The 24,702-nt window shown below is 43.5% G+C and overlaps 1 protein-coding gene across 3 annotated transcripts in view; it reads right to left on the bottom strand.

The window, feature by feature from the left end:
* The window catches only part of GANC (glucosidase alpha, neutral C), a 93,555-nt gene that overhangs the window by 56,849 nt on the left and 12,004 nt on the right, over positions 1-24,702 (bottom strand). For all 3 annotated transcript variants that reach the window (XM_068253445.1, XM_068253447.1, XM_068253446.1), the window contains 6 exons: positions 22,521-22,629; positions 19,599-19,726; positions 15,796-15,978; positions 13,894-13,939; positions 5,356-5,413; positions 5,188-5,284 (listed from right to left, as the gene is read on the bottom strand). In XM_068253445.1, coding sequence (XP_068109546.1) covers positions 5,188-5,284; positions 5,356-5,413; positions 13,894-13,939; positions 15,796-15,978; positions 19,599-19,726; positions 22,521-22,629 — 621 coding nt within the window. The remainder of the gene's footprint in view (positions 1-5,187; positions 5,285-5,355; positions 5,414-13,893; positions 13,940-15,795; positions 15,979-19,598; positions 19,727-22,520; positions 22,630-24,702) is intronic.

The following is a 24,702-nucleotide window of genomic DNA, read 5'->3' as shown; positions in this document are numbered from 1 at the left end:
CTAAGGAGATCAGATCAGGATTGGTTACATGAGTCAGGTCAGGCAATAGGAGATAAAGTAGATAATAGATAGACCAAGATGTACCAGATGCAGTCAAATGCTACCAGAGCTGTCAGAGCAATGAGCACAGTGTGCAGTCTGGGGAGGCCTCTTATAAGTTAGGGAACAGCACTTTAGCTTTTCATGCGCTATGCATGTGTAAACTCACGCGCACAAGATGTCCAATACCGTGATGCGGAAACATGTCCATGCCTCTGGTTACGGTCATAAAACCACAGCCAACTGACTAGAGCGAAGATATGTGAGTATAACAGAATGGAAGAGCATTAATAACTACCAGGTTCAGAACCTATCAATATCTAAAAGTGTGCCAATGGCCAGAGAGTACTCAGACTCAAGATCTGATTGAGGCGCTCGAGTCTGACTATTCTTGGGCATCGGCGCATTTTCGGTGGTTGGTACTGACCTGGGGAATCGGGAAATGCCCACGAAGCGCGTTATCTGACCTAACTGTGTGAAGCAGGCTGGATAGTGTACGGGTTAAAGAGAAAATTAAGTCTCTTTTTTTACCATATTTTCTTATAAAGTTCTCTTCAGCATTAAATTCTAAGCCACATTCCTGCAGCAGAACAAGTGGTTTATTGCCTAGAAATAGCCCTGCAAAGTTCCAGGGCTCACAGATTTGTCTTCCTGGTAGAGGCAGAACTTTGCGCAGTAGCTCTGCCTCCTCTCCAGTCAATCTCCTCCGATCTCGGCAGAAATTGGCTGGATAGGAGGCAGAACTATGGTGCAAAGCTCTTCCTCCCCGGGCAGCAAAATCTGCGACCTGCAAAGTCATGGAACTTTGCAAGTCAATTTCTGGGCAATAAATTACTCGTTCTGCCATGGGAATGCAGCGAATAAGCTTATAATTTAATGCTGAAGAGGACTTTATAAGAAAATAAGGTAAAACGAGAGACTTTGGTGTCTCTTTAAGACCTCTGTCTCTGACACGGGAGACCTAGATTCAAATCTCTACTCTTCCTGTTCAGTAAGGAGCTTGGGCAAGACTCCCTAACACTGCTACTGCCTATAGGGCGCATCCTAGTGACTGCAGCTCTGGAGCTTTGAGTCCGCCTGGAGAAAAGCGCAATATAAATGTTATTTGTCTTGTTTTGACTGTGTTCAATTAAGTATTGAAAGAACATGGAGTCGTCTTGGCTATTTTTGAGATCTTAAAGTGGTCTGAAAGCCAGCATTTCTACTTCCTCACAGCTTGAAAGCTACTATCCCAGAATTTTTTTTAGCAGAACATCACTGAAATGGTTAAACAAAAGCACTTTGTCCTGCTATTCAGCTTCAATTCACATCCAAAATGTAGATAACAGTATCTTTGTTTACATTCCAATGTTGTTACAATGTGTGTAAACACAGTCTAACAAGTGAAAAGGAACTCTCTCTGTACTTCAGACACACGCAGTTCAGAAAAGTTCAATAGAAGATGTTAATATATAATAAAAAGCAGATTGAATAAAATGCAATGCCAGCTTTCAGGGTACGATAAACTACACTTTGGAAACTTGTAATTTGCAAACAGACAATCTTACTTATGCAGAAAAGCAAATATGATAACTGTATGAGTAATACAAAGTAGGAAAACACATTTTTATTGAATGTTATGTCGAAGGAAAAACGTTTTAGCCATTTATTTAGGAAAGGATTCTTTACAGTAAGAGTGATTAAGATGTGGAATGCATTGCCACAGGAAGTCGTTATGGCAAACTCTATACCTGCATTTAAAGGGGGTTTAGATGCTTTCCTTGCATTGCAAGACATCCATGGCTACAATTACTAGGTAATGCCTAATGATCCAGGGATTTTATCTGATTGCCATCTGGAGTCGGGAAGGAATTTTTTTCCCTTTAGGGGCTAATTGGACCATGCCTTGTAAGGGTTTTTTCGCCTTTCTCTGGATCAACAGGGATATGTGAGGGAGCAGGCTGGTGTTGTACTTGTTCTCTGATTGAACTCGATGGTCGTATGTCTTTTTTCAACCAAAATAACTATGTAACTATGAAGTTTCAGACTACTTTAAAGCGGACCTGATGTTAAAAAAAAAAAGTTTCCCTCACCTGGGGCTTCTGCCAGCCCCCTGCAGGTGTCCTGTGCCCGTGCCGCTACCAAACGATTCTCCAGTCCCCTGCTGCAGCTCACTTTCAGTTTCTTCAGTCGCTGTCGACTGTGCCTGCGCGGCACTAGCCACGAGCATCCTCGTTCGCGCTCCCGTTGCCGTGAGCACCCTGTGGAGGCGCAGTAGAGATTGTCTTGCACTGTGCCTGCACAGGACACTATCGGTGACGGAAGCGCGTACGAGGACACGCGTGGTCAGGGCCACGTAGGCGCAGTGGAGTCAACTTGTAAGTTGACAAAATGAAAGTAAGCCCCAGCGGGGGATATTTCAGGTTCCCTTTTAGGAGAAATAAGTCAACCATACCTCTGCTTCTTAAACAGTTTTTAATTATTTTACTATTCTGGGTGCCTCCACTCACCAATATGTTTGTCTACACCTCTGTGTTTTTAAGTTGGGATCTACCTAACTAATGGGAGTGCAACCTTCTGAGGACCCGTACACACCCATACGGGGGTGGGAAATCCTCTGCAAGCCTTTTTGGTGATTACATATTGACTGCAACCTGAAATTTGTGGGTGAATCTCTTACTATTGGCTCATGGATTTTGTCTCCCTTGTGTAATCTCAGTCCATGGATTTCCTGACTCCTTGGCCCTCTCCTGTTCTCTACTACCTGCTCAGGTGTGAAACAGTGAGTTGGGAGTCAGGTGCCCTTATTCAATTCCCTGTTTCTCCGTAGTTTTCTCCCAGGTAATATTTTAACACTTTATCTATAAGGCCTTTTAAGCCAGTAGCAAGCATGAAAATACTTTTTTCACCTACTGGTACTTTTTGGTACTATTTCAGTTGCAGAGTGCTGAAAAGTTATTTTAAACAGAAGATGAAAATATCTTCTAGGAGAAAACTTAGGACAAAAAGTGAATTGAATAAGCGCTAGGGACTACACGCAGCATAGATGTGTAGCAGCCAAAAATCTCCTGCTGCAGTATAATGTACCGTAGCTGCTAAAAACTAGGTTACACTAGCAGCAACTTACGGATGCACAGGCATGTACTGTAGTTAGCTACAAATTGTTGCAACAAAGTTACCAATTTGATATGGCCCTTATTTAAAGGACCGCTGTCATGAAAATCTTAAAATTTAAAATATATGTAAACATATACAGATAAGAAGTACGTTTATTCTCAGTAAAATGAGCCATAAATTACTTTTCTCTTATGTTGCTGTTACTTACAATAAGTAGCAGAAATCTGACAAAACCAACAGGATTTGGACTAGCCCATCTCCTCATCTGGGAGTCTTAGGGTTTTATTTATTTTAAAAAGCACTTACTGGCAGTTGCTCCGTCCAACTACTAAAAAAAATTGTGCAGCAAGCAAAGAGGCTGGCCAGCACCTTTGTATACATCTTTTTCAAGGAGTATCTTTATAAAGTATAAAGGCCATGCTGAGAATCCACTATGGAGAGATGGACTAGCTCAAAACCTGTCGGTAATGTCAGATTTCTACTACCTACTGTAAGTGACAGCAACATAGGAGAAAGGTAATGTATGGCTCATTTTACTCTGGGTGAAACATGCTTCTTATTTGTATGTGTTTACATATATTTTAAATTTTAAGATTTTCACGACAGTGATCCTTTAAAGTGAACCTGAGGTAATTCACTAGCGCTTATTTATACTTACCTGGGGCATCCTCCAGTCCCATGAGCACCGTGGCCTCCCTCGCAATCGTTCTGCTGCTATGACTCCCGGTAATCTGGGCAGTCGCGGCCTTCTGCGCATGTGTGGTGCAGGCTCACCCCGTGGAATGCTCCAGGTGGATGTGGCTGAGCATGCTCAGAAGCCCATGACTGGCGGCGGCTCACCAGATTACCAGGAGTCATAGCGCCAGAAAAGAGGGGCTGATTAGGACAGCATATGGAAGCCACAATGCTCATGGGGCTGGAGGAAACCCCATGTAAGTATAAATAAGGGCCAGTGTACCATCTCAGGTACATTTTAAAGAGAGTCTGAAGCGAGAATAAATCTCGCTTCAGACCTCATAGATAGCAGGGGCATGTGTGCCCCTGCTAAACCGCCGCTATCCCGCGGCTTAACTGGGGTCCCTGATCCCCCAAATCCCCTCCGTAATGCGGGGAGCGCTTCCTGGTTGGGGCAGGGCTAACCGCCGCAGCCCTACCCCACGCGCGTCTGTCAGCGCGTATCTCCGCCTCTCCCCCGCCCCTCTCAGTCTTCCTTCACTGAGAGGGGCGGGGGAGAGGCGGCGATGCGCCGCTGACAGACGCGACTGGAGGCAGGGCTGCAGCCGTTCGCCCTGCCTCCAGGAACGACCAAGTCTGCGACCAAGTGTCGCAGTGGGGGGTTTGGGGGTGAAGGGACCCCCGTTTAGCGGCGCTATAGCAGCGGTTTAGCAGGGGCACACGTGCCCCTGCTAACTATGAGCTCTGAAGCGAGATTTATTCTCGCTTCAGAGTCTCTTTAAATTGACAGTTTTGTACAGTAGTACTCTGGTGACACATTTTCCAAATCCTTACAAAGTCAGTGTAAACAAGGCCTAGACATGCATAATACTCTACAGCTGGGGTCCCCAAACATTTTGAGTCGAGGGCCGGGTCAATGTACTTCAGACTGTTTGGGGTCGGAGTATACATAAAATGATGTAGAAGTCTTTGTGGACCAGACAGTGAACCATATCCAGGTGACAACCTGCAGTGGACAGCAGTGTCACCTGATGTGTAATTTGATTGGAAACCAGCGTATTACTGCTTTCTGGGTTCCATGTGGATGGGTGGGGCCAGCACTGCTATTCTATATACGGACCATCAATATTTAAAGATGTAGTTGACCGCATCTATAAGTAATACATTTTGTGTGGGGGGCCAGTAAAAAAGCCTCAGGGGGCCACATTCGGCCTGCGGGCCTTAGTTTGAGGACCACTGCTCTACAGTATAGGCAGAGATACAATTAAATGGTGAATTTGTCTGGAGGATCTCATTAGACCACAAAAACAAAATTGTCACAATGTAGGAAAACGTTCTTGCGTTTGCTATATTCATTCGTAAATTCTAACAATGTACCTTGTATCTTTAAGACGGTGTGTGTCTGCGTGCTCTGGCAGTCCGTACACATTTTCAAACCCGTATAAACTGAAATCGAGTCCCAGAGAAGACGGACCTGTGCAGATATCATATGAGATAAAATGTTCCAATAGCAACAGTAGTGAAAAAAAGCAAAGTAACTATTACCATTGGCTTTAATGTCCACAAAGTCTCCAAACTTCTCTTCCCAGAGGCCAAAAACATCCTGTTCCGAAGACAGTATGATATCTCATGACAGAGAAAAAGATCCTTAAAGACAGCTATTATTTATAATAAAAAAAAACAATTGTGAGATTAATTTAGGAGCCCTTTTCTGTGTCTAGTGAGGAGTTGTCCTCTAGTGATGAGGACATGTAAGGTGGCAACAGAGCAATCATTAACCTACTGAAAGGCATATAGCAGGGGTCTCAAAGTGGCAGCCCGCGGGCCATTTGCGGCCCTCGTTACATTGATTTGCGGCCCGCGCCGGCAAGACACTGAAGCAAACTACTTTTGTTCGCTTCAGTGCTCCCATAGTTAATCCGCCTGTCCCCGCCGCAAAATGAGGGCTACAGAGCCCCCAATTCCCCCAGCAGGCAATTCGCCTGCATTTCCTGGAAGGGGCAGAGCTTTCAGCTTCAGCTCTGCCCCTCCTGACGTCAATCGCGGCGGATCGCCACCTCTGCCCGCCCCTCTGTGAAGGAAGAGTGAGAGGGGCGGGCAGAGGCGGCGATCCGCCGCGATTGACGTCAGGAGGGGCAGAGCTGAAGCGGAAAGCTCTGCCCCTTCCAGGAAATGCCAGATTGCCCCCCGGGGGAATTGGGGGCGCTGTAGCCAGGGGCGGCGCCACGCTGGGGCTTACCTAGGCTTCAGCTCCGGCTGGCGCATCATTAGCCCCTATTGAAGCCTCCCGGAAGCTCAGCTAGACAGCCAGGCAGAGGCAGGCAAGACTCGGAACTTAAGTCGGAACTCCGACGAGACAAGGTGGGTGCAGGGTGCGGTGGGTAGGTGTCCTCCTGACTCCTGTCCTGTAGCCAGCCAACTTCCAAATTGTTTTTTTGCCCTCCTGTGCTGAGTGGCCTAGCAGTACCAGCAGCAGGCACCACCAACAACCACCATCAGACCTGCCTGACTCTGAGTGAGCACTCCTCTGGACTGGTAACGCTGTCTCTTATGTGCATTTACTGGGGTAACGATGTCTCCTATATGCATTTACTCGGGTAACGCTATCTGTCATTACGAGCAGTAACTGGTGAAAAGCTGTCTCTTATGTGCATTTACTGGTGAAACGCCGTCTGTCATGATGAGCATTTACTTCATATTTTTTTTATGCAACTACATTAGTTAGCCCTGCCCACATGATGTCATGACCACGCCCATTTTGCGGCCCAGCCTCATCCTGACTTTGCCTCCTGCGGCCCCCAGGTAAATTGAGTTTGAGACCCCTGGCATATAGGGACTGTTTTTTATCCTCCACAGCTAATGCCAATATAGATAAAATTGGCTATAGGGGGAACAGAGCTGGACAAGATGTCTACAGCAGTCACATAACCACAATTGTTAAAAAAAAAAGTCTCATCTGAGCCCCTCCTCGATAGTACTCCCAAGTCTGGGGACGTTTTGCACCCGAGCAGTCACAATTCTTTGTGAACACCGCATGCACAGAACGCTTCCAGCCATGGGAGCGCGATCAAACAACAACATAGTGGACCCAGAAATGGAGGGGCCTCAAAGATTGTGAGGGACTGGAAGAAAAATTGTTTTTACTGGTTCAGGTGTGCTACACAATTCAATTTTTTTAAATAGAAAAACCACATTTTTTTTTCAATCGAGAAAAAAAATCGATCAATTTTCTCAAATTTTTGACCGTTTGACTTATGGTGCCCATACACGGTACATTTTTGTCTTTCTTTTTTTTTGATCATAGAAATTCGATCAATTATTTCTTTTGGTTGAATAGTTGTTAAAATTATTTTCGAGGTACCACATGTGAATGTTTAATTTTCCTCCAAAAAAACAATCGAATATGAAGAAAAATGTGGTTTATCTAATAGTATTTTCTTATACAACCTCCATACAATTTAACAAACCATCACCCAGATTTTTCCAACATGCCACTTCAGATTTTTATCGAAAAAACTGAATAATCCTTGGTTTTTTTTTTCTCAATCAAAAAAAAAAAAAAAAAAAAGAAAAAAAATATATTATTTTTGATTTTCACTCTATTTAATCATTTTGGTCAAATAAAAGGGAAAAATCTTAATTGTACCGTGTATGGGCACCATAAGACAGACTAAGACAGAGTTCACACTTATCCCTGCAAACACTAATTGAGATTTTCTGCGTTCTCTGCATTTCTTGTTTGCATTTTTCTCTTTTATTTTTTTTGCGTTTTTTAAACTATTTGCCGTGATTTGCCAATAATATAAATTTGTATGAAATTGTATGTAATTAAATGCATTGGCCTACATACGATTCCCACACCGCACATGGAAAAATGCAGCACTGTTGCGTGATTTAAAATCGCAGAAAAATCAGATCCAAAAAAAAAAGCACAACAATGCAAGTAAAATGCTTACTTGCAAATTTGAAAAAACCCATGCAAATTGTTAAGTGTGAACGGCCCCTAAAAAATGAAACTAAGTATAAGAACTTCTGGTAAAAAATATTATTGGTATAAAATTACTGGAAGGATTAATAACTCAGTTAATTGCAGTTGGAAGCCAATCGATGAAGGCACCCATACACTGCAAGCCAAAACCCAAATTGATGGACTAGTGGCCCACACACTGCAAGCGCGGTCCCATGTGATTCTCCTTTACTAATCAAGCTTAACAATGTTGTACCTCCATGTTCTGAAACCAAAATTTGATTATGTGTTGATCAAAATCAGCAGAAGGTAACATAACCGATTTGCCCCGATCTGATAATATAATTAAATTGCCAATTTAGTAGTAAAATCCAGTAATATATGGGCACCTGGGGCAGAGCCGGATCTTCAACCAGGCAAACTAATCAACTGCTTATGGGCCCCAGGAGGTCAAAAGGGTCCCATAAAGATGTCTTGCCTCTGTTAATGTAGTCTTTTAGTAACTCTTTCAGTCTTTAAAAACAAGATCTCTGCAGCAATTCTCTACTACAAAGATAAGAAGCAGGCACACACAGTGTTACCCCTCTCGCCTTAGCTCAGAGCTGTCAGACACAGACTGGGTGCTGGAATGTGATCTCTTCATACAGGAGCCGTTTGCTAGCTTAGCTAGAGAAACTTGATGTGGCAAAAACATCTGTAGTTAAACTTTTTTTCATAGTAGCATCATCATTTGCTCAAAAGCCTATGACTTATGTTCGTAATGTTTACATTTAGTTCTGGTCTTTGCTGAACGTATTAGCCTTAATTTTATCTCCCACATAAGAGGCACATAAAGATTTATTGTCTGTCTCTGTTCTGTTTATTGTCTCTGTTCAACTCTTTCAGTCTTTAGATCTCTGCAGCAATGCTCCACTACAGAGATAAGAGTTCTACTGGTGATGTTTACAGTTGGTTCTTGTCAGTGCTGAACTTGACCTTAATTTTATCACCCTAGTTGGCCAAAAATATCTAAAGCTGGCTATGCACACATCCATTTTGAACACTGATTGAATCTTCCAGTAATCTATTGCTCATACATATCCAATCGCTTAGCTTTTAAGCGATATTGTGCTGTTTATCAATCTCTGTGGTATGGAGGCAGGACAGGAGTGGTGGGGGATCGATGGTCTATAACTTTGCTCTGCATTGTGCAGTACAGCACTTGCAGTTTGATTGAAGCTTGATACAGTTCTGCTGAAGCCTATCAGAATTAAACTTGCTGTGACAGAGGTTGATCACTAAACAATTGAATGGAATAATGATCAATTGGCTAGACATATTGAGGCATTATTGCCCTCTGTATGACTAGTGAGAATGAGGGAGCAAAACTGACTAATTTGGTCTTGCAGTGAATAAACTCCAATATTGCTTTACGAGTTCCTCACAACTCAAATGCCTAGTACACACCATGCAATTTCACGTCAGATAGATAGGTGAAATGGATTATTTCTGACAGATCCAATCGTGATCCAATTCTGATTTCCGGTCGTTTTTCTGATCAATTTTGTATAGAAGTGTTTGGAAAATTATAAGAAAAATGATTGGAAAGCCATTCTGAATTTTCGGAAATAATTGACTCAACCTATCTATCTAATGGGAAATCGAATGGTGTGTACAAGACATTACAGTCACATTTGCCACGGCTTAGGCAACAATAAAGAAGTACAAAGGGCCATCACATTTTCGGTGTAAACAATCATGAAGTTGATCTTAAAGAGAACCAGAGATCAATGAAAAAAAGATTTTATACATACCTGGGGCTTCCTCCAGCCCCATCAGCATGGATCGCTCCCACACCGCTGTCTTCCGCTGCCTCTGTCCTCTGGTACCAGGTCTCATCTCTTTAGCCAGTCAGGGTCAGTTGATGCATGCACAGTGCACTCCCTTTGTACTGCGCAGGCACATGCGTAAGGCAGGCGCCGGCGAGATGGAGGGAGCCCCTTTGCATGCATACAACCGGCTGCGTCCTGCGGAAGTGACGGGACCCGGTACCGGCGATAGAGGCAGCGGAGAACAGCAGCGTGGGAGCGATCCAGGCTGATGGGGCTGGAGGAAGCCCCAAGTATGTATAAAATCTTTTTTAATTTTTCAAGTTCCTTCATCTCTGGTTCCCTTTAAATCTGCCTCGAGGTATTCACTTTTGTTTCAAGTGGCTTAGACATTCAAGGACAACTGTAGTGAGAAGTATGTGCAGGCTGCCATATTTATTTTCTTTTAAACAATACCAGTTTCCTGGCAGCCCTGCTGATCTATTTGGCTGCAGTAGTGTTTGAACCGCACCAGAAACAAGCATGCAGCTAATGCCAGGTCTGACAATAATGTCACCTGATCTGCTGCATGCTTGTTCAGGGAGTGTGGCTAAATATATTCGACGCAGAGGATCAACAGGTTAGCCAGGAAACTGGTATTGCTTAAAAGTAAATAAATATGGTAGCCTTCACATACCTCTCGCTACAGTTGTCCTTTAAAGAGACTCTGTAACATCAGAAACATCCCCTGGGGGGTACTCACCTCGGGTGAGGGAAGCCTCCGGATCCTAATGAGGCTTCCCACGCCGTAATCTGTCCCACGGGGGTCTCGCTGCAGCCCTCCGAACAGCCGGCGACAGACCCGACTGTAAATTCAATATTTACCTTTGCTGGCTCCAGCAGGGGCGCTGTGGCTGCTCTCGGCTCCGAAGTAGACGGAAATACCCGATCTCAGTCGGGTCCGCTCTACTGCACAGGCGCCGGAAACTTGCGCCTGCGCAGTAGAGCAGACCCGACGGCGATCGGGTATTTCCGCCTACTTCAGAGCCGACAGCCGTCAGAGCGCCTGCGCAGGAGCCAGGAAGGTAAATAATGACGTCATTTTACACGGAGGGCTGCAGCGAGACCCCTGAGGGACGGAGGACGGCGTGGGAAGCCTCATTAGGATCCGGAGGCTTCCCCCACCCGAGGTGAGTACCCCCCAGGGGACGTTTTGACGTTACAGATCCTCTTTAATGGCTGTGTGTTGATGTTATTGCACAGCAAGTAACCTTACACTGTTAGAAAAGCTGTACACTGACAGCTCTACAGAGAATCACAGCGTCATATCTTCAGTGCTGTCTGTTCCATGAAAAGATGAAATAGAATATTTACAAAAAAAGTGAGCGGTGCACTCACTACTGTGAGATGCTGTATGCTGGGGAGACATCCTTTCAACAGTGTGTGTGTGTGTGTGGGGGGGGGCTAAATTTATTATTCTGCTTGGGGCCCTGCATGGTCTTAATCCGGCTCTGACCTGGGGACAGCCAAAACAGTTTCTGTTGTAATGTTATTTACTTTGCTTGAATAAAGAGCGTTGTGTGCTGAATTGCTGAATTGGATTTTACATACGCACAAGGACTCGGGGAATCCTCAGTTTTTAATATATAATAGCAAATATATAGGCGCCAAGGAACAATGGAACCGCCGCTGAGAAGAACAATGTCCAAAAGTTCAGAAGTCAGGTATACATCAAAGGTCAGCGCAGGTTTAGAAAGTCATTGTATGTAGGGAATGATAAATTCTTCACCACAATATATCAAATGTTCAGAGGTAGGTATCCGCCAAACATCAAAACAAGAAAAGACTCCCCTGATGAGAGAAAACTTTTTCTCCCCTGATGACGCAAGACTGCGAAACCGGTCGGAAAGGTAACAGGCGGCACCATTGTCTGTTGATCTACGATTGACCATTACATGCGCGCTAATCTTCCGGGGTTCCCAGTTTATGGGCCCCGTATGTGAGTTATTGTTTTTATATCTACTGCCTTTTAAAGAAATTTTATCTAAATAAACGGGTTACGCTTAGATATTGCCATTTTTGTTTTCCTATATAATTTCCTGAAACTTTACCTCCATACGGATGTCCACTGGATCTTCACGACGTCTGATGTTCCCTGGACGTTATCTGTGACCTGAGCCATTTTACAACCTTATAATGTGGGTTGTTGGGAGCTGGTAAGCCTTTTCTTGTTTAGATGTTTGGCGGATACCTACCTCTGAGCATTTGATATATTGTGGTGAAGAATTTATCATTCCCTACTGTCACGGACGGTTGCGGGGCCGCAGACGCGTCCTGGAACCGCCCATGAAGAAAAAGCGATCGCACTCGATTCCCTGCATCGATTGCGCTTCAAATCGATACAATCTGGGTTGAGTGTGTAGGGGCAGCTGAAGTCCTTTTCTTAGCAGAGAGAGCACCATCCTAAAGGCTGGATGGCTCTTTTGATATGCTAATGAGCCTGAGCCTAATCTGCCCTGGAGAGTCCCTGGCTTCAAGCTGTGCTGATGGCCCATCCATCAGGTATAAGGTGACAAGCACCATGGCAGAAGCAATCTAGTTGGGGGGAAGCCAGACCCACTGGCTCCCTCCCAGCAGGGGAGGTGACACCTAGCTGGCTGCTCCAAACTTCAAAGAGCCTTTGCCTGGGAATAACCTGAGTCTCATAGCATATCCATAACTTCCCAGATCTGTCATATTTCTGGGGTTCCTGAGATGGCAGCTTCGCCAAACGTGGGGGAAGTGTAGCATGAGCCCCGGTGCTGGTTCTGAGGAAGTTTCAGAACATTCTGAGGTAAGGACTGCCAGTTAGGCAGTTTGAAAATGCCCTGATGATACCACAGGGGTCCCACCCCTCATGCCTGGTATCAGGGCGCTGGGTAAATCGAGACAGACCTGAAAAAGTTAATAAATCGGCCCTGACCTGTACGGTTCTGTGTGATAGAGCCCATATATGGGTAGATATGATTTCTAGCCCCCAGGACAAGGGGAGGGCTCATCTCATCTTCTAAGGGGGTGTATGGCTCCCCGCCCTCACTCCCTCCTACTGAAGCAGGGGCATAAGAATGGCAGAGGACCCAAACTCAGTGTCCTCCACCCTGAAAACACCTTGAACTCATCAGGTGCCAGCTTGAGGATATGCTGGCATCCACCTGGTCTGAACTCTGATTGAAACCCAGAACTCTGTTTTTCCCACAAAAAGGACATCTTTCCAGGAACTAAGTATTTTTCTCCCTTCTTTTATTTTTTATACTGGCTATTACTGTCTTAATAATTGTAATTTTAATAATTGTCTGTATATATTAATTATTTATATTGCGTGAATAAACGACTTTCTCCAAGTCATTCACTGTCCGCTACCCTGCTTATCAGCACACACAGAACTGATCCCGGGTCTCTGAAGATACGCTACTGTTTGTTTATTGTTGGCTAGACAGAATATCGTGTGTTTAACCGTTTTATTCGCAGGATTAGTCAGTCAGTTAGTGGGCTCCACGGTCCCATGATAACCGCGGTGGTGGCAGTTTACTCTGAACCAGTGGGTGAAGTTGTAATCACCCGTGTCTCACAGGCTCCCTTCTGAGTTGTCTGCGGCTAATTCTTAACGGTTCCTGCGCATTGACTGCGACCAGAGTTCGCACGATCTGTGCGCTGGCACCGTTTAGAAGGCTAAGTGCGGTCAGCCACTAGGGCTCCTGTGACACCTACATACAATGACTTTTAAACCTGCGCTGACCTTTAATGTAATCCTCAGTTTAGCTTGCACACACCACCCTAGTAAAGGGTTACTTGTGGAGCTGCTGGTCCTTTGTTTGTTATATTAATATATATATATTATTATTATTATTATTATTTAGTATTTATATAGCGCCGACATATTACGCAGCGCTGTACAATGTATATATATATCTTGTCACTAACTGTCCCTCAAAGGAGCTCACAATCTAATCCCTACCATTGCCATATGTCTATATTATGTAGTGCAAGTACTGTAGTCTAGGGCCAATTTTTTAGGGGGAGCCAATTAACTTATCTGTATGTTTTTGGAATGTGGGAGGAAATCGGAGTGCCCTGGAGGAAACCCACGCAGACACGTAGAGAACATACAAACTCTTTGCAGATAGTGCCCTGGCTGGGATTCGAACCAGGGACCCAGCGCTGCAAGGCGAGAGAGCTAACCACTACGCCACCGTGTGTATATATACACACACACACATTTTTTTAACCCATTCAGGACCAACGTGGTTGAAATCTATGCCTTGCTCATGGCTGTCAGCCTCTGTCACACACCTCTGAGTCGTTCTGCAGCCTGTCCGTGTCTGGTTCATCAAGTTTACTGTAATTAAACAAACATTAGATGAGAGAACGAAATGCACCAGTACAATTGCCCTTAGGTTCAAGTACAGAAGACTGGAATTCTAAAAATGTAAAAACACATGGAAAGGCAATGCTAGCTCACCAAGCAGCACCTGCTAGTTATCTGTTCTTCAGAGTAAAGCCAGTCAGCCAATTTAAAGACACAGTAATGTGACTAAATCTGCAGTACTGAATCTATCATGGTCTTAACTGAATTATACCGAATTACAGTATCTCCCGTATACTACAAGGAGACCTTCAGTTTCACATAGTAATGTGGCAGCAGGGGCATTGCGCGCAGCTAGTCTCCAGGTCGCCACTAATATGCATAGTCAATAGAATGCTTGAGGCTGTTTTCACACTGCTAAACAGCGTTTCAGTGAGGTGCGGTGCCAGGGTCGCACCACAGCCACAAAAATCAGCCTTTGGGGTTCACCACGTTAATACATGGTAATTCCTGTCTGGAAGCAGGCCAAGAAGAAAGTAATGCTCTGTAGTGATCACTTTCTGAGGCTGAAGGAAGGAATTGCGCAGAAGTGCATTGCTGAATAATTGAGAATTTTTTAAAAAGTACGCATTGCAAAAGACCTACACGACTTCATATCGCCTCGCAAATTGATGGTAACGTACGTATGGGCTTGTGTCGGGGTAGCAGCGATTACATGAATTCTGCCGCATCGCGTCGGTGTGAAAGGCCCCATAGACTTTTCCTGTCACAGAATTGGCTTCCCTCACTTTCTAAAAAACATATTTCTATACAGTTAATTACGTTTTGAAGCTCTCATAAGAAACCATGAAGACCAGCAAAAAAAAAAAAAAAAAAGAAAGAAAAAAGAAAGATACTAGTAGAAGATTTTAACTAAATTCTCACTCTACAAAAAAGTTTTATTATTTCTTGTTTTCACTGTTACACTTGGAGAGATATTCTTATTTCCAGTGATGAAAATTCTTACATATGGGGACATGAGAAGACAATATTAATTCAAAAGACAATGTAATACCTTCCCACACTATCCAAAATGAAAATAATACATTGAATAATCCTACACAAACTATAAAAATATGCAAAATGGGTACTTATCCGTTAGCCGTGCGCATCCGGCAGCTAATTACTATTGCCCCTCCAGGCCGACATGGATAGTAGGGAAAGATGTAACCCTGGTGGAGTTTTGTCGCCACCTGCCGGATGCACCCAGCTAACGGATAAGTACCGCAAAATGTGTAACTAATTATAACAAAATGCAGGCTTCATATGTGTACCTAACGGGTGCATGAAAAAGGGCCCGGCTGGTTAACAAATTGGCGCAGGTGGATAACGAAATCTCATTAACGATAAACATCGGTAACAAGATTGGTTAATGATAAATACAGTTTTAAAACAGAGGGGAGATGAAAATTAAAAGATATTAACTTTAAAAATTGTTTAATAATTCAATGATTTTTCTTAACCTAATAACTCTACACTCACACACAGACCCCCACCTGGTGGTGCCTAACCCTAACCACCCCTCAGTGGTTCCTAACCCTAACCACCCCCCTGCACAAACACCCTTACACACATTGAAACGATAACATATTTGATAACGTAAAAACGGTACATAAATACGATATAATATGACAAAAACTATAACGTTGCAAGTGTCTAAAATGATAACATATTTCAAAAACTTTAATGTTTTAATGTTGAGAACGATATTTATCGGGCACCCTTTTCAGCCACTAGCTGCCGACGCCCTTTTTTTCCTGCTCCCATACCATACATAACAAGTCACTAACATTGTTTTTTGATAATCTGAATCTCCCCTGTGAAGTTGTTTTACCAGTTTCAGCACTTGCCTCTTTTCTGGTGGTGGCTGCAGACATTCAAAATACAAGAAGCCTTCAGAATTTATTCCAATGAGTGCCTTGTCCTCCTGAGTCACCAAGACAGAAAATGGCTGCGAAGAAATGTGTACTTTACAGGAGCCATGTGAGTGTTCTAGAACTGCAGTTCCTGCATGCTTTTCCAAGAGAAGGAACCTGAAGAACATTTCATTGATTCTTAATAAGTCTTAACCAGTTCGCATTCAGTCGTTTTTCACTTTATGCATCCGAGCTATGTTCACCTCCCATTCATTAGCCTATAACTTTATTATTACTACTTATCACAATGAACTGATCTATATCTTGTTTTTTCTGTCACCAATTAGGCTTTCTTTGGGGGGTACATTTTACTAAGAGCCACTTTACTGTAAATGCATTTTAAAAGGAAGAATAAGAAAAAAACTGAAAAAAAATCATTATTTCTCACCTTTTGGCAATTATAGTTTTAAAACAATACATGCCTCCATAAGTAAAACCCACGTATTGTATATGCCCATTTGTCCCGGTTATTACACCGTTTAAATTATGTCCCTATCATAATGTATGGCGACAATATTTTATTTGGAAATAAAAGTGCATTTTCTCCGTTTTGCATTCATCACTATTTACAAGCTTATAATAAAAAAAATATATAAATATTTCATCTTTACATAGATATTTAAAAAGTTTAGACCCTTAGGTAAATATTTGTGTTTTTTTTTTTTTTTTTAATTGTAATGTTTTTTTTTTAATTAAAGGCTGGTTTCACAGTGGTACGTTACAGGCGCACAGTAGAGCAGCCTGTAACGCACCCCACCGCACAGCAATGAAAAATCAATAGGCTGTTCACAGTGCCCACATTGCGTTACAGTGTAACGCTGCGCCATAATATAACGTACTGCATGCAGTACTTTGTAAGCGGCAGAGCCGCGTTAGACTGTTTGCACATGCTCAGTAACGTTGGGGAGGAGCGGAGAGCGGCCAGGCACATGGCTAATTAATATTCACTGCACTCAGTGACGTGCAGTGTTTACTTCCTGGAGCGGCCGCTCTGTGTGGCGATTGGCCGGCGGGACCACGTGATGCCGCATGTGTCCAAGAGTGCGCATCACGGCATCACGGACGCCAGAGTGAGCTGCACAACGCGGCTCACTCTGACGTCCAAAGCAGAAAGCACCAGGCGTTGCGTTAGGGGCACGTTGTGCGACCATAACGTCCCCTAAAACGCAACGTCCTGGTGTGAAACCAGCCAAACATTTTATGTGGGTATTTTTGGGAGGGTGGGATTGAAATTGTATTTTTTTTTTTGTAAATATGTGTATTTTTATTTAACATTTAGCTGTACTTTACTTTTTGGCCACAAGATGGCAGCCATGAGTTTGTTTACAGTGACGTCACTCTAAGTGTACGCTTAGAGCGACGTAGGGGAACATAGGAAGCAGAAAAAGCGTAGCTTCCGAGAGAAGCTGTCGCTTTTTCTGCGGGGGAGAGGAATCAGTGATCGGGCACCGTTGCCCGATTCACTACTGATTCGCTGGCTAACAAACTGCGGGCCGGGAGTGCGCGTGCACGCGAGCGATCGGCCGCGGGAACGCGCAGGAGCGCACATGGCTTCCTGGACGTGAGTTTCACATCCAGGAATGTCAAATAGTTAAAGTTTAACATAATGACATTCAGTAGCGGTCATTTGCTACACAGAGATTTGGTATGCACAGTGTGTGTATCTCCTGGCAGGGGCGGCTCTAGGCTCTTGGTGGCCCCGGGCAGAAAAAGATTATGAGGCCCCTTCGCCCGCCAGTGTCAATATGGTAACTTATGCATGCATACCTCCCAACTTTTTGAGATGAGAAAGAGGGACACTTAAGCCACACCCATGCCACGCCTTGCTTGGAGGAAGTGGTTGACTTCCATAAAGCATACACGAAAGACTGTCTGAAAAGTAGCAATCACATTTTTGTCCCCACATTTATTGCCTGATGAAGCGGGCTCGGCCTGCGAAATGCGTTGCACTTTTGGGGTACTATGCAATAAATGTGATTGCTACTTTTCAGACAGTCTTTCGTGTCTGCTTTATGGAGGTAAGTCAACCACTTCCTCCAAGCAAATTTTAAAGGTTTTATCCACTTTTATTCTGCTGGCGCCTCTGTTTTCCTACTGCAAAATCGTGTCCACCCCTGGTGGAGGGGTGATCTACCCCATTTTTCTCATCTACAGAGAGCGACTTCTTAGCCCTGAGCGAGGACAGGTCTAATCTGCTCACCTGCTTGTACAGTGGTTGCCTCTGTGGTAACCCACGTTTGTGAGTATATTCTTCTCACTGATTTGCCTTACTTCGTTTATGTTTTAACATACTACACTATATTGGGCTCTCGGTTTCTCTACATTTTTATCTCCCTAACTTTTTTCAGTGTTCACTACAAATCGATCAGCGCTTTATAAATATGTGGTGATAAAAACAATAATGCTAGATTTCATTTGTTTTCTGCCTGAAGGTGCCATCTGCTAAAGCTGCTGCCATATTTACATATGAATAGCTTTGAGACTGATAAGAAATGCCAATCAAGAGCTCCATGTGCTCTGTGACTGCTCTCTCTCTCTCTCTCTCTCTCTCTCTCTCTCTCTCTCGCACACTGAGTGGCATAAAGGAGGACATACACTTATAGATGGTCACCAGATTTCACCATCAGAGAGATTTCTGTCAGATGAAATCAGATCTTATGGTGGCCATACATGGTACAATTTTTTCATACAATCTTACCATTTCTATGTAATATAAGGGAACTGCCTAAATTATCCTTTCAGTATATTCACTTAATTAACCCTTAAGCCCCATCTACACGATACGATTCTTTATACGATTCGATTACGATTCTATTTACGATCTGATTAAATCCAACATGTCCGATCGGGATTCGATTCGATTCAATTCGATTTGCCATTGCAAAACAATAGCAAATCGAATTGAATCGAATCGAATCCCGATCGGACATGTTGGATTTAATCGGATCGTAAATAGAATCGTAATTGAATCGTATAAAGAATCGTATCGTGTAGATGGGGCTTTATACTACATAGAAATGGTAAGATTGTATGAAAAAATTGTACCATGTATGGCCACCATAAGAGGGATCTGTTACTGCCACACACTAGGATTTTTGAAATAGATTTTTGCATTAAATCAATTCAAAAGTTAACTGCAGCATTCCACTGTTCGATGCAATTCAACACTATGGGCCATCCATCTGCCACTGCTCCCGACTGCTGCTGATCAAAAGCTTCTATCTGGAGCTATCCACCGATTTTGGCCAATCGACCAGCTGTGGCATTGATTTCTAGGAAATTCGATAAGAGTGATCGAATTGGCTGGATAGCGATGGGAAAAATAAGTGTATGGCCACCTTAAAGGGAACCGGAAGTGAGAGGTATATGGAGGCTGCCATATTTATTACCTTTTGCCTGGCATCTCTACTGATATATTTGGCTGCAGTAGCGTCTGAACCACACCAGAAACAAGCATGCAGGTAATCTTGTCAGATTTGACAAAAATGTCACACTTGATCTGTTCAGGGTCTATTGCTGAAAGTATTAGAGACAGAGGTTCAGCAGGACAGCCAGGCAACTGGTATTGCTTAAAAGGAAATATGGCAGCCTTCATATACCTCTCGCTTCAGGTTCCTTTTAAGGAGAGATTGCGTATCACAAAATCATGTCACAGCTGCAAGGCTTCCTGGCTAGAACAGTAGCCCAATAATTTGACTTGTTACATGCAGTTCCTCTTTAGAATAATTTAGTCTGACCTTTCAGTGGCAGGCTCTTCCACCAATACATCTGGAACTTCATATCTGGATCTTAAAGGTGAAACCTCATTAATTTTAAACCGTAAAATATTGCCTTTAGTTGCAATGACCTGCACCTGCAGTAGGACCTGTAAGAGAGAAGAGACATGCAATAGGTACAATATTAAATGGATACTTAATGTTTTGAGAAGTTAAAAGAACAGAATAGTAGTAATGTGTACAGCTGACCATGTGGAAATCCTGCTAGTTAGGCCTGGTTCACAATAGCATTAAAAGTGGACCGTAAGCGGAACGGATACTGTACAAATGGAACGGATGCGTACGGATCCAATGTTAACCAATGCAACCGTTTACATGCATCCGTTTGTACAGATCCGTTGCGTACGTTTCGCTGAACGTATCGCTTTGCTAAAAGGAACGCAACTTTGCTGAAGAAGCAATTTTTCCGGATCACTGAGCCCAGCGGACTGGAAACGGAAGATCAAGCCCTACATTGGGGGCAATGGGAGAACGGAACATTTCTTCACACTAGTGAAGAAATGGACCGTTCGGAGGGCAAAATCCACTGGGGGTGGTGGTCTGAGGGGATGTGGGGCCGTACCTGAGTGGGTGGGAGCGTGAGGGAGGGTGCTGCAGCCGTGCGAGCGGGTGAGGGAGGGTTAAAACTTACCCAACCGTCTATTGCAGCTGGGCAGTAGAGAGGGTTTCTTCCAGGCTTCCTTCCATGTCATGTGACTAGTCACAGTAGTCACACTCACATGACGTGGAAAAAGGCGAAAGCCTGGAAGAAACTCTCTCTACCGTCCCAGCTGCAATGAAGAAGACGCCTGGGTAAGTTTTTAACCCTCCCTCACCCACCCGGCTGCACGTTCCCTCACCTGCTGTGGCAAAGGAAGTGAAAACGGGTTTGATCGAACGGTGATCAGATCCATTTTCATGGATCTGTTTGCCAGTGTGGACCAAGCCATACGGATCCAGTGAAGCGGAGACCTGATCCGCTTTACCGGATCCGTTTGGCTTAAAAATACAGTGTGAACCTTCCCTCACACAATAAATAATCTCTGAGATAAGCTCTATGTACACAAACACATTCTTCAAAGTATAAAAGAAGCAGTGCAGACACTACTATGGGCCCATTCACACCAGGGCAATTAGCGGGAGATTCCTGCTAATCGCTAAAGCGCTAGCACCTTTTAAAGTGCAAACGCAATTGTAACCATATGGCATTGATCGCACAGCCGCGATTGCCGCTGATCATGGGCATTTCGCGATTAACAGCAATTGCAAAGTGTGTTGCCTGCCGCATTTTCTCACAATTCTGGAGTGATCACGATACAGTGCTTATAAAAGCGCTCAATGCGATTGCTCCGAATCACAAGAGTGTACAGTGATTTTACCACGCTAATAGTGGTAAAATCACCCATGCAAAATGGCAGCAATAAGCGCTATTTCATAACAAGTACCTTCCAGGCATTAAGGATTGTAGTGCTAGCAAGCTGGCCAAATGTAAACTCTCTGTTCATACTGCCACACCTGTTCTATTAAGGCAACAAATGCTACGGTAATACATCATATGGACAGTATTAGGTAGGAGGCTGTTTGGTAGCTTTTTAAATGAATGAAGTTTTTATAAAACTCATTATGCACGTCAGAAAATGGTAAAACAGGAAGGGGATGGAGTATTATATAGCAGTAAGATCCTTTGTGGACCTGATGGGACTCCTTAGAACCCCATTTTTGACAAGAAACTCATTGGGAAAATTGGTATGCTTGAGAGCCCATTCACACACGCATCACTGTCACACCACCATAATAATTACACAACTATAACTGTGAACCATACAAGTCAGGGAAAACCCAGATTGTGATGTGTGCCACTCTGTGCTGCTGTTACAGTGTTGTGCTTCATTTGTTTACCATATAACAGGTGTGGTTTTTGTAATCAGTTACTTTTCTTTTCAGTAAATGCATGTTAGGAAAAAGTAACAACTAGTAGTCTTCCACAATGCTAAAAAGAATCCAGGAGGGAAAGGTACATGAGGCCTGTTGTTTGCATTATGTTATGAATAAAATGCAGCAACATGAATGCAACTAGTAGAGTCAAACTGCCTGATTTGCATACTTCTCTTGGGTCAGTCGCTCAGTTGTATTGAAGACTATATGGTCAATAAGATGCTGATAATTTCGGCTTACATGCACATGTAATGTAAACAGGAACTGGGCCAATACAAATCTTCAGTGCATGTGAATGGCCATATGCCAAGTTGCATACAATTTGCATTACGTTTGCATACAAGCTGGATTTCTTAAGGTGCGTACACACAGGCGACTATAGTCGTTTGAAACGATCGTTCCCCGATCATTTCAAACGACGATCGTTTGAAAAAAAGCAGCCAACGACCATGAAGTCTAACGACGGACGAGCTAGATCGTTCAAAACTAATGATCTAGCTTGGCGGATTTTTCCCAACGACGATCGTTTGCAAAAGTAGTACATCGTTGGAAACGATCGTTCGTACTAGGCTTGACATGCGCATTTCACTATTTCTCCATGGAACTTTTCATTTTTATGCGCAAGCGCAATAGTTGCTTTTACGTGATGTAATGTTCGTTCTAACGATCAGATCGTTACACACCTTTTAAAACTAACTTTACTTAGATCGTTCTTTCGTCAATTAAAAGTTTGTTCGTCGGGCACAACGAACGATCGTTGTCGCATGTGTGTACGTAGCATTAGAAACACATCACCCATCTCTATTGAATCAGATGATCGGTAAATCTGCCATGCAAGGATGAAGTACTTCATATTCAATCCACATGCCACAATGTCACATGTCCCTCACTCCAGGTTTCTTTTCATAATTAGATTTGATTAATCAGTGTTGTAGGTATTATAAATAAAGAACCCTATCCCACACTGACCTTTGTTTCCTGATGGATAATGTTAAATTTAGCAATGCCCTTCTCAATTCTGAGCGAGTCCAACTGAGCCACATATGGTGATTTGCCTGGGTGAAGAAGTTTCTGCCTCCTGCGTGCAAAAACAGAACATTACAAAGAGTGAAGTGTGTGTGTGTGTGTGTGTGTGTGTGTGTGTGTGTGTGTATACACACACACACACACACACAGTGGGATGCGAAAGTTTGGGCAACCTTGTTAATCGTCATGATTTTCCTGTATAAATCGTTGGTTGTTATGATAAAAAAAAATGTCAGTTAATTATATCAAATAAGAGAAACACCCAGTGATATTTGAGAAGTGAAATAAAGTTTACTAGATTTACAGAAAGTGTGCAATAATTATTTAAACAAAACTAAGCAGGTGCATAAATTTGGGCACCACAAAAAAGAAATGAAATCAATATTTAGTAGATCCTCCTTTTGCAGAAATTACAGCCTCTGAATGCTTCCCATAGGTTCCAATGAGAGTCTGGATTCTGGTTGAAGATATTTTGGACCAGTCCTCGTTAGAAAAGATCTCTAGTTCATTCAGGATTGATGGCTTCCGAGCAAGGACAGCTCTCTTTAACTCACGCCACAGATTTTCAATTATATTCAGGTCTGGGGACTGAGATGGCCATTCCAGAATGTTGTACTTGTTCCTCTGCATGAATGCCTTTGTGGATTTTGAGCAGTTTTTAGGGTCGTTGTCTTATTGAAAGATCCAGTCCCAGCGCAGCTTCAGCTTTGTCACTGATTCCTGGACATTTGTCTCCAGAATCTGCTGATACTGAGTGGAATCCATGCGTCCCTCAACTGTGACAAGATTCCTAGTCCCTGCACTGGCCACAAAGCCACACAGCATGATGGAACCACCACCATATTTTACTGTAGGTAGCAGGTGTTTTCCTTGGAATGCTGTGTTGGTTTTCCTCCATGCATAACGCCCCTTGTTTTGCCCAAATAACTCAAGTTTAGTTTCATCAGTCCAAATCACCTTATTCCAAAATGAAGTTGGCTTGTCCAAATGTGCTTTAGCATACCTCAAGCGGCTCTGTTTGTGCTGTGGGCGGAGAAAAGGCTTCCTCTGCATACAGCATCTCCTTGTGTAAAGTGCGCCAAATGGTTGAACGATGCACAGTGACTCCATCTGCAGCAAGAGGATGTTGTATATCTCTGGTGCTGGTCTGTGGGTTAACTCTGACTGTTCTCACCATTCGTCCCTTCTGTCGAGCCGAGATTTTACTTGGTCTGCCACTTCGAGCCTTAACTTGAACTGAGCCTGTGGTCTTCCATTTCCTCAATATGTTCCTAACTGTGGAAACAGACAGCTGAAATCTCTGAGACAGCTTTCTGTATCCTTCCCCTAAACCATGATAGTGAACAATCTTTGTCTTCAGGTCATTTGAGAGTTGTTTTGAGACCCCAATGTTACTACTTTTCAGAGAAAATTAAAAGAAGAGAGAAACTTACAATTGACCCCTTTAAATACTCTTTCTCATAATTGGATACACATGTGTATGTAGGTCAGGGGTCACTGAGCTTACAAAGCCAATTTGAGTTCCAGTAGGGCCTGTTTCCACTTGTGCCGCACGCGTAAGTGAGACGCGTGGCAACACTTCCGGGTGTGAGGGATCGCAGGAGAATCCCAGAAGCCGTGCCATCCACGGCTAAGGGATTCGCAGCCTCCCGCGCGATAACTGTGGGCAGTTTTGGCCGAATCGCTAGCGCAAGCGATTCGGCCGGCGGCAGCATAGTTTCTTATGGCAGAGTTTGCCCGTGCGATTTGTGTGCGGGGAAATTCTGCGGATTCGGAGCGGAAAAGGCTCCAGTGGAAACGGGCCCTTAATTAGTTGTAAAGGTTTTGGAATCAATAAAATGACAACAGTGCCCAAATTTATGCACCTGCCTAATTTTATTTCAACAATTATTGCACACTTTTTGTAAATCCAATAAACTTCATTTCATTTCTCAAATACCACTGTGTGTGTCTCCTATATGATCTATTTACCTGACATTTTTTATTGTAGCAACCAAGGATTTATACAGGAAAATCATGATGATTAACAAGGTTGCCCAAACTTTCGCATCCCACTGTGTGTGTGTGTGTATATATATATATATATATATATATATATATACACACACAATACAATACAATAATA

The sequence above is a fragment of the Hyperolius riggenbachi genome, chromosome 9, assembly GCF_040937935.1.
Source record: "Hyperolius riggenbachi isolate aHypRig1 chromosome 9, aHypRig1.pri, whole genome shotgun sequence".
Lineage (NCBI taxonomy): Eukaryota > Metazoa > Chordata > Amphibia > Anura > Hyperoliidae > Hyperolius > Hyperolius riggenbachi.
This window is presented reverse-complemented; position numbering and strand designations above follow the sequence as displayed.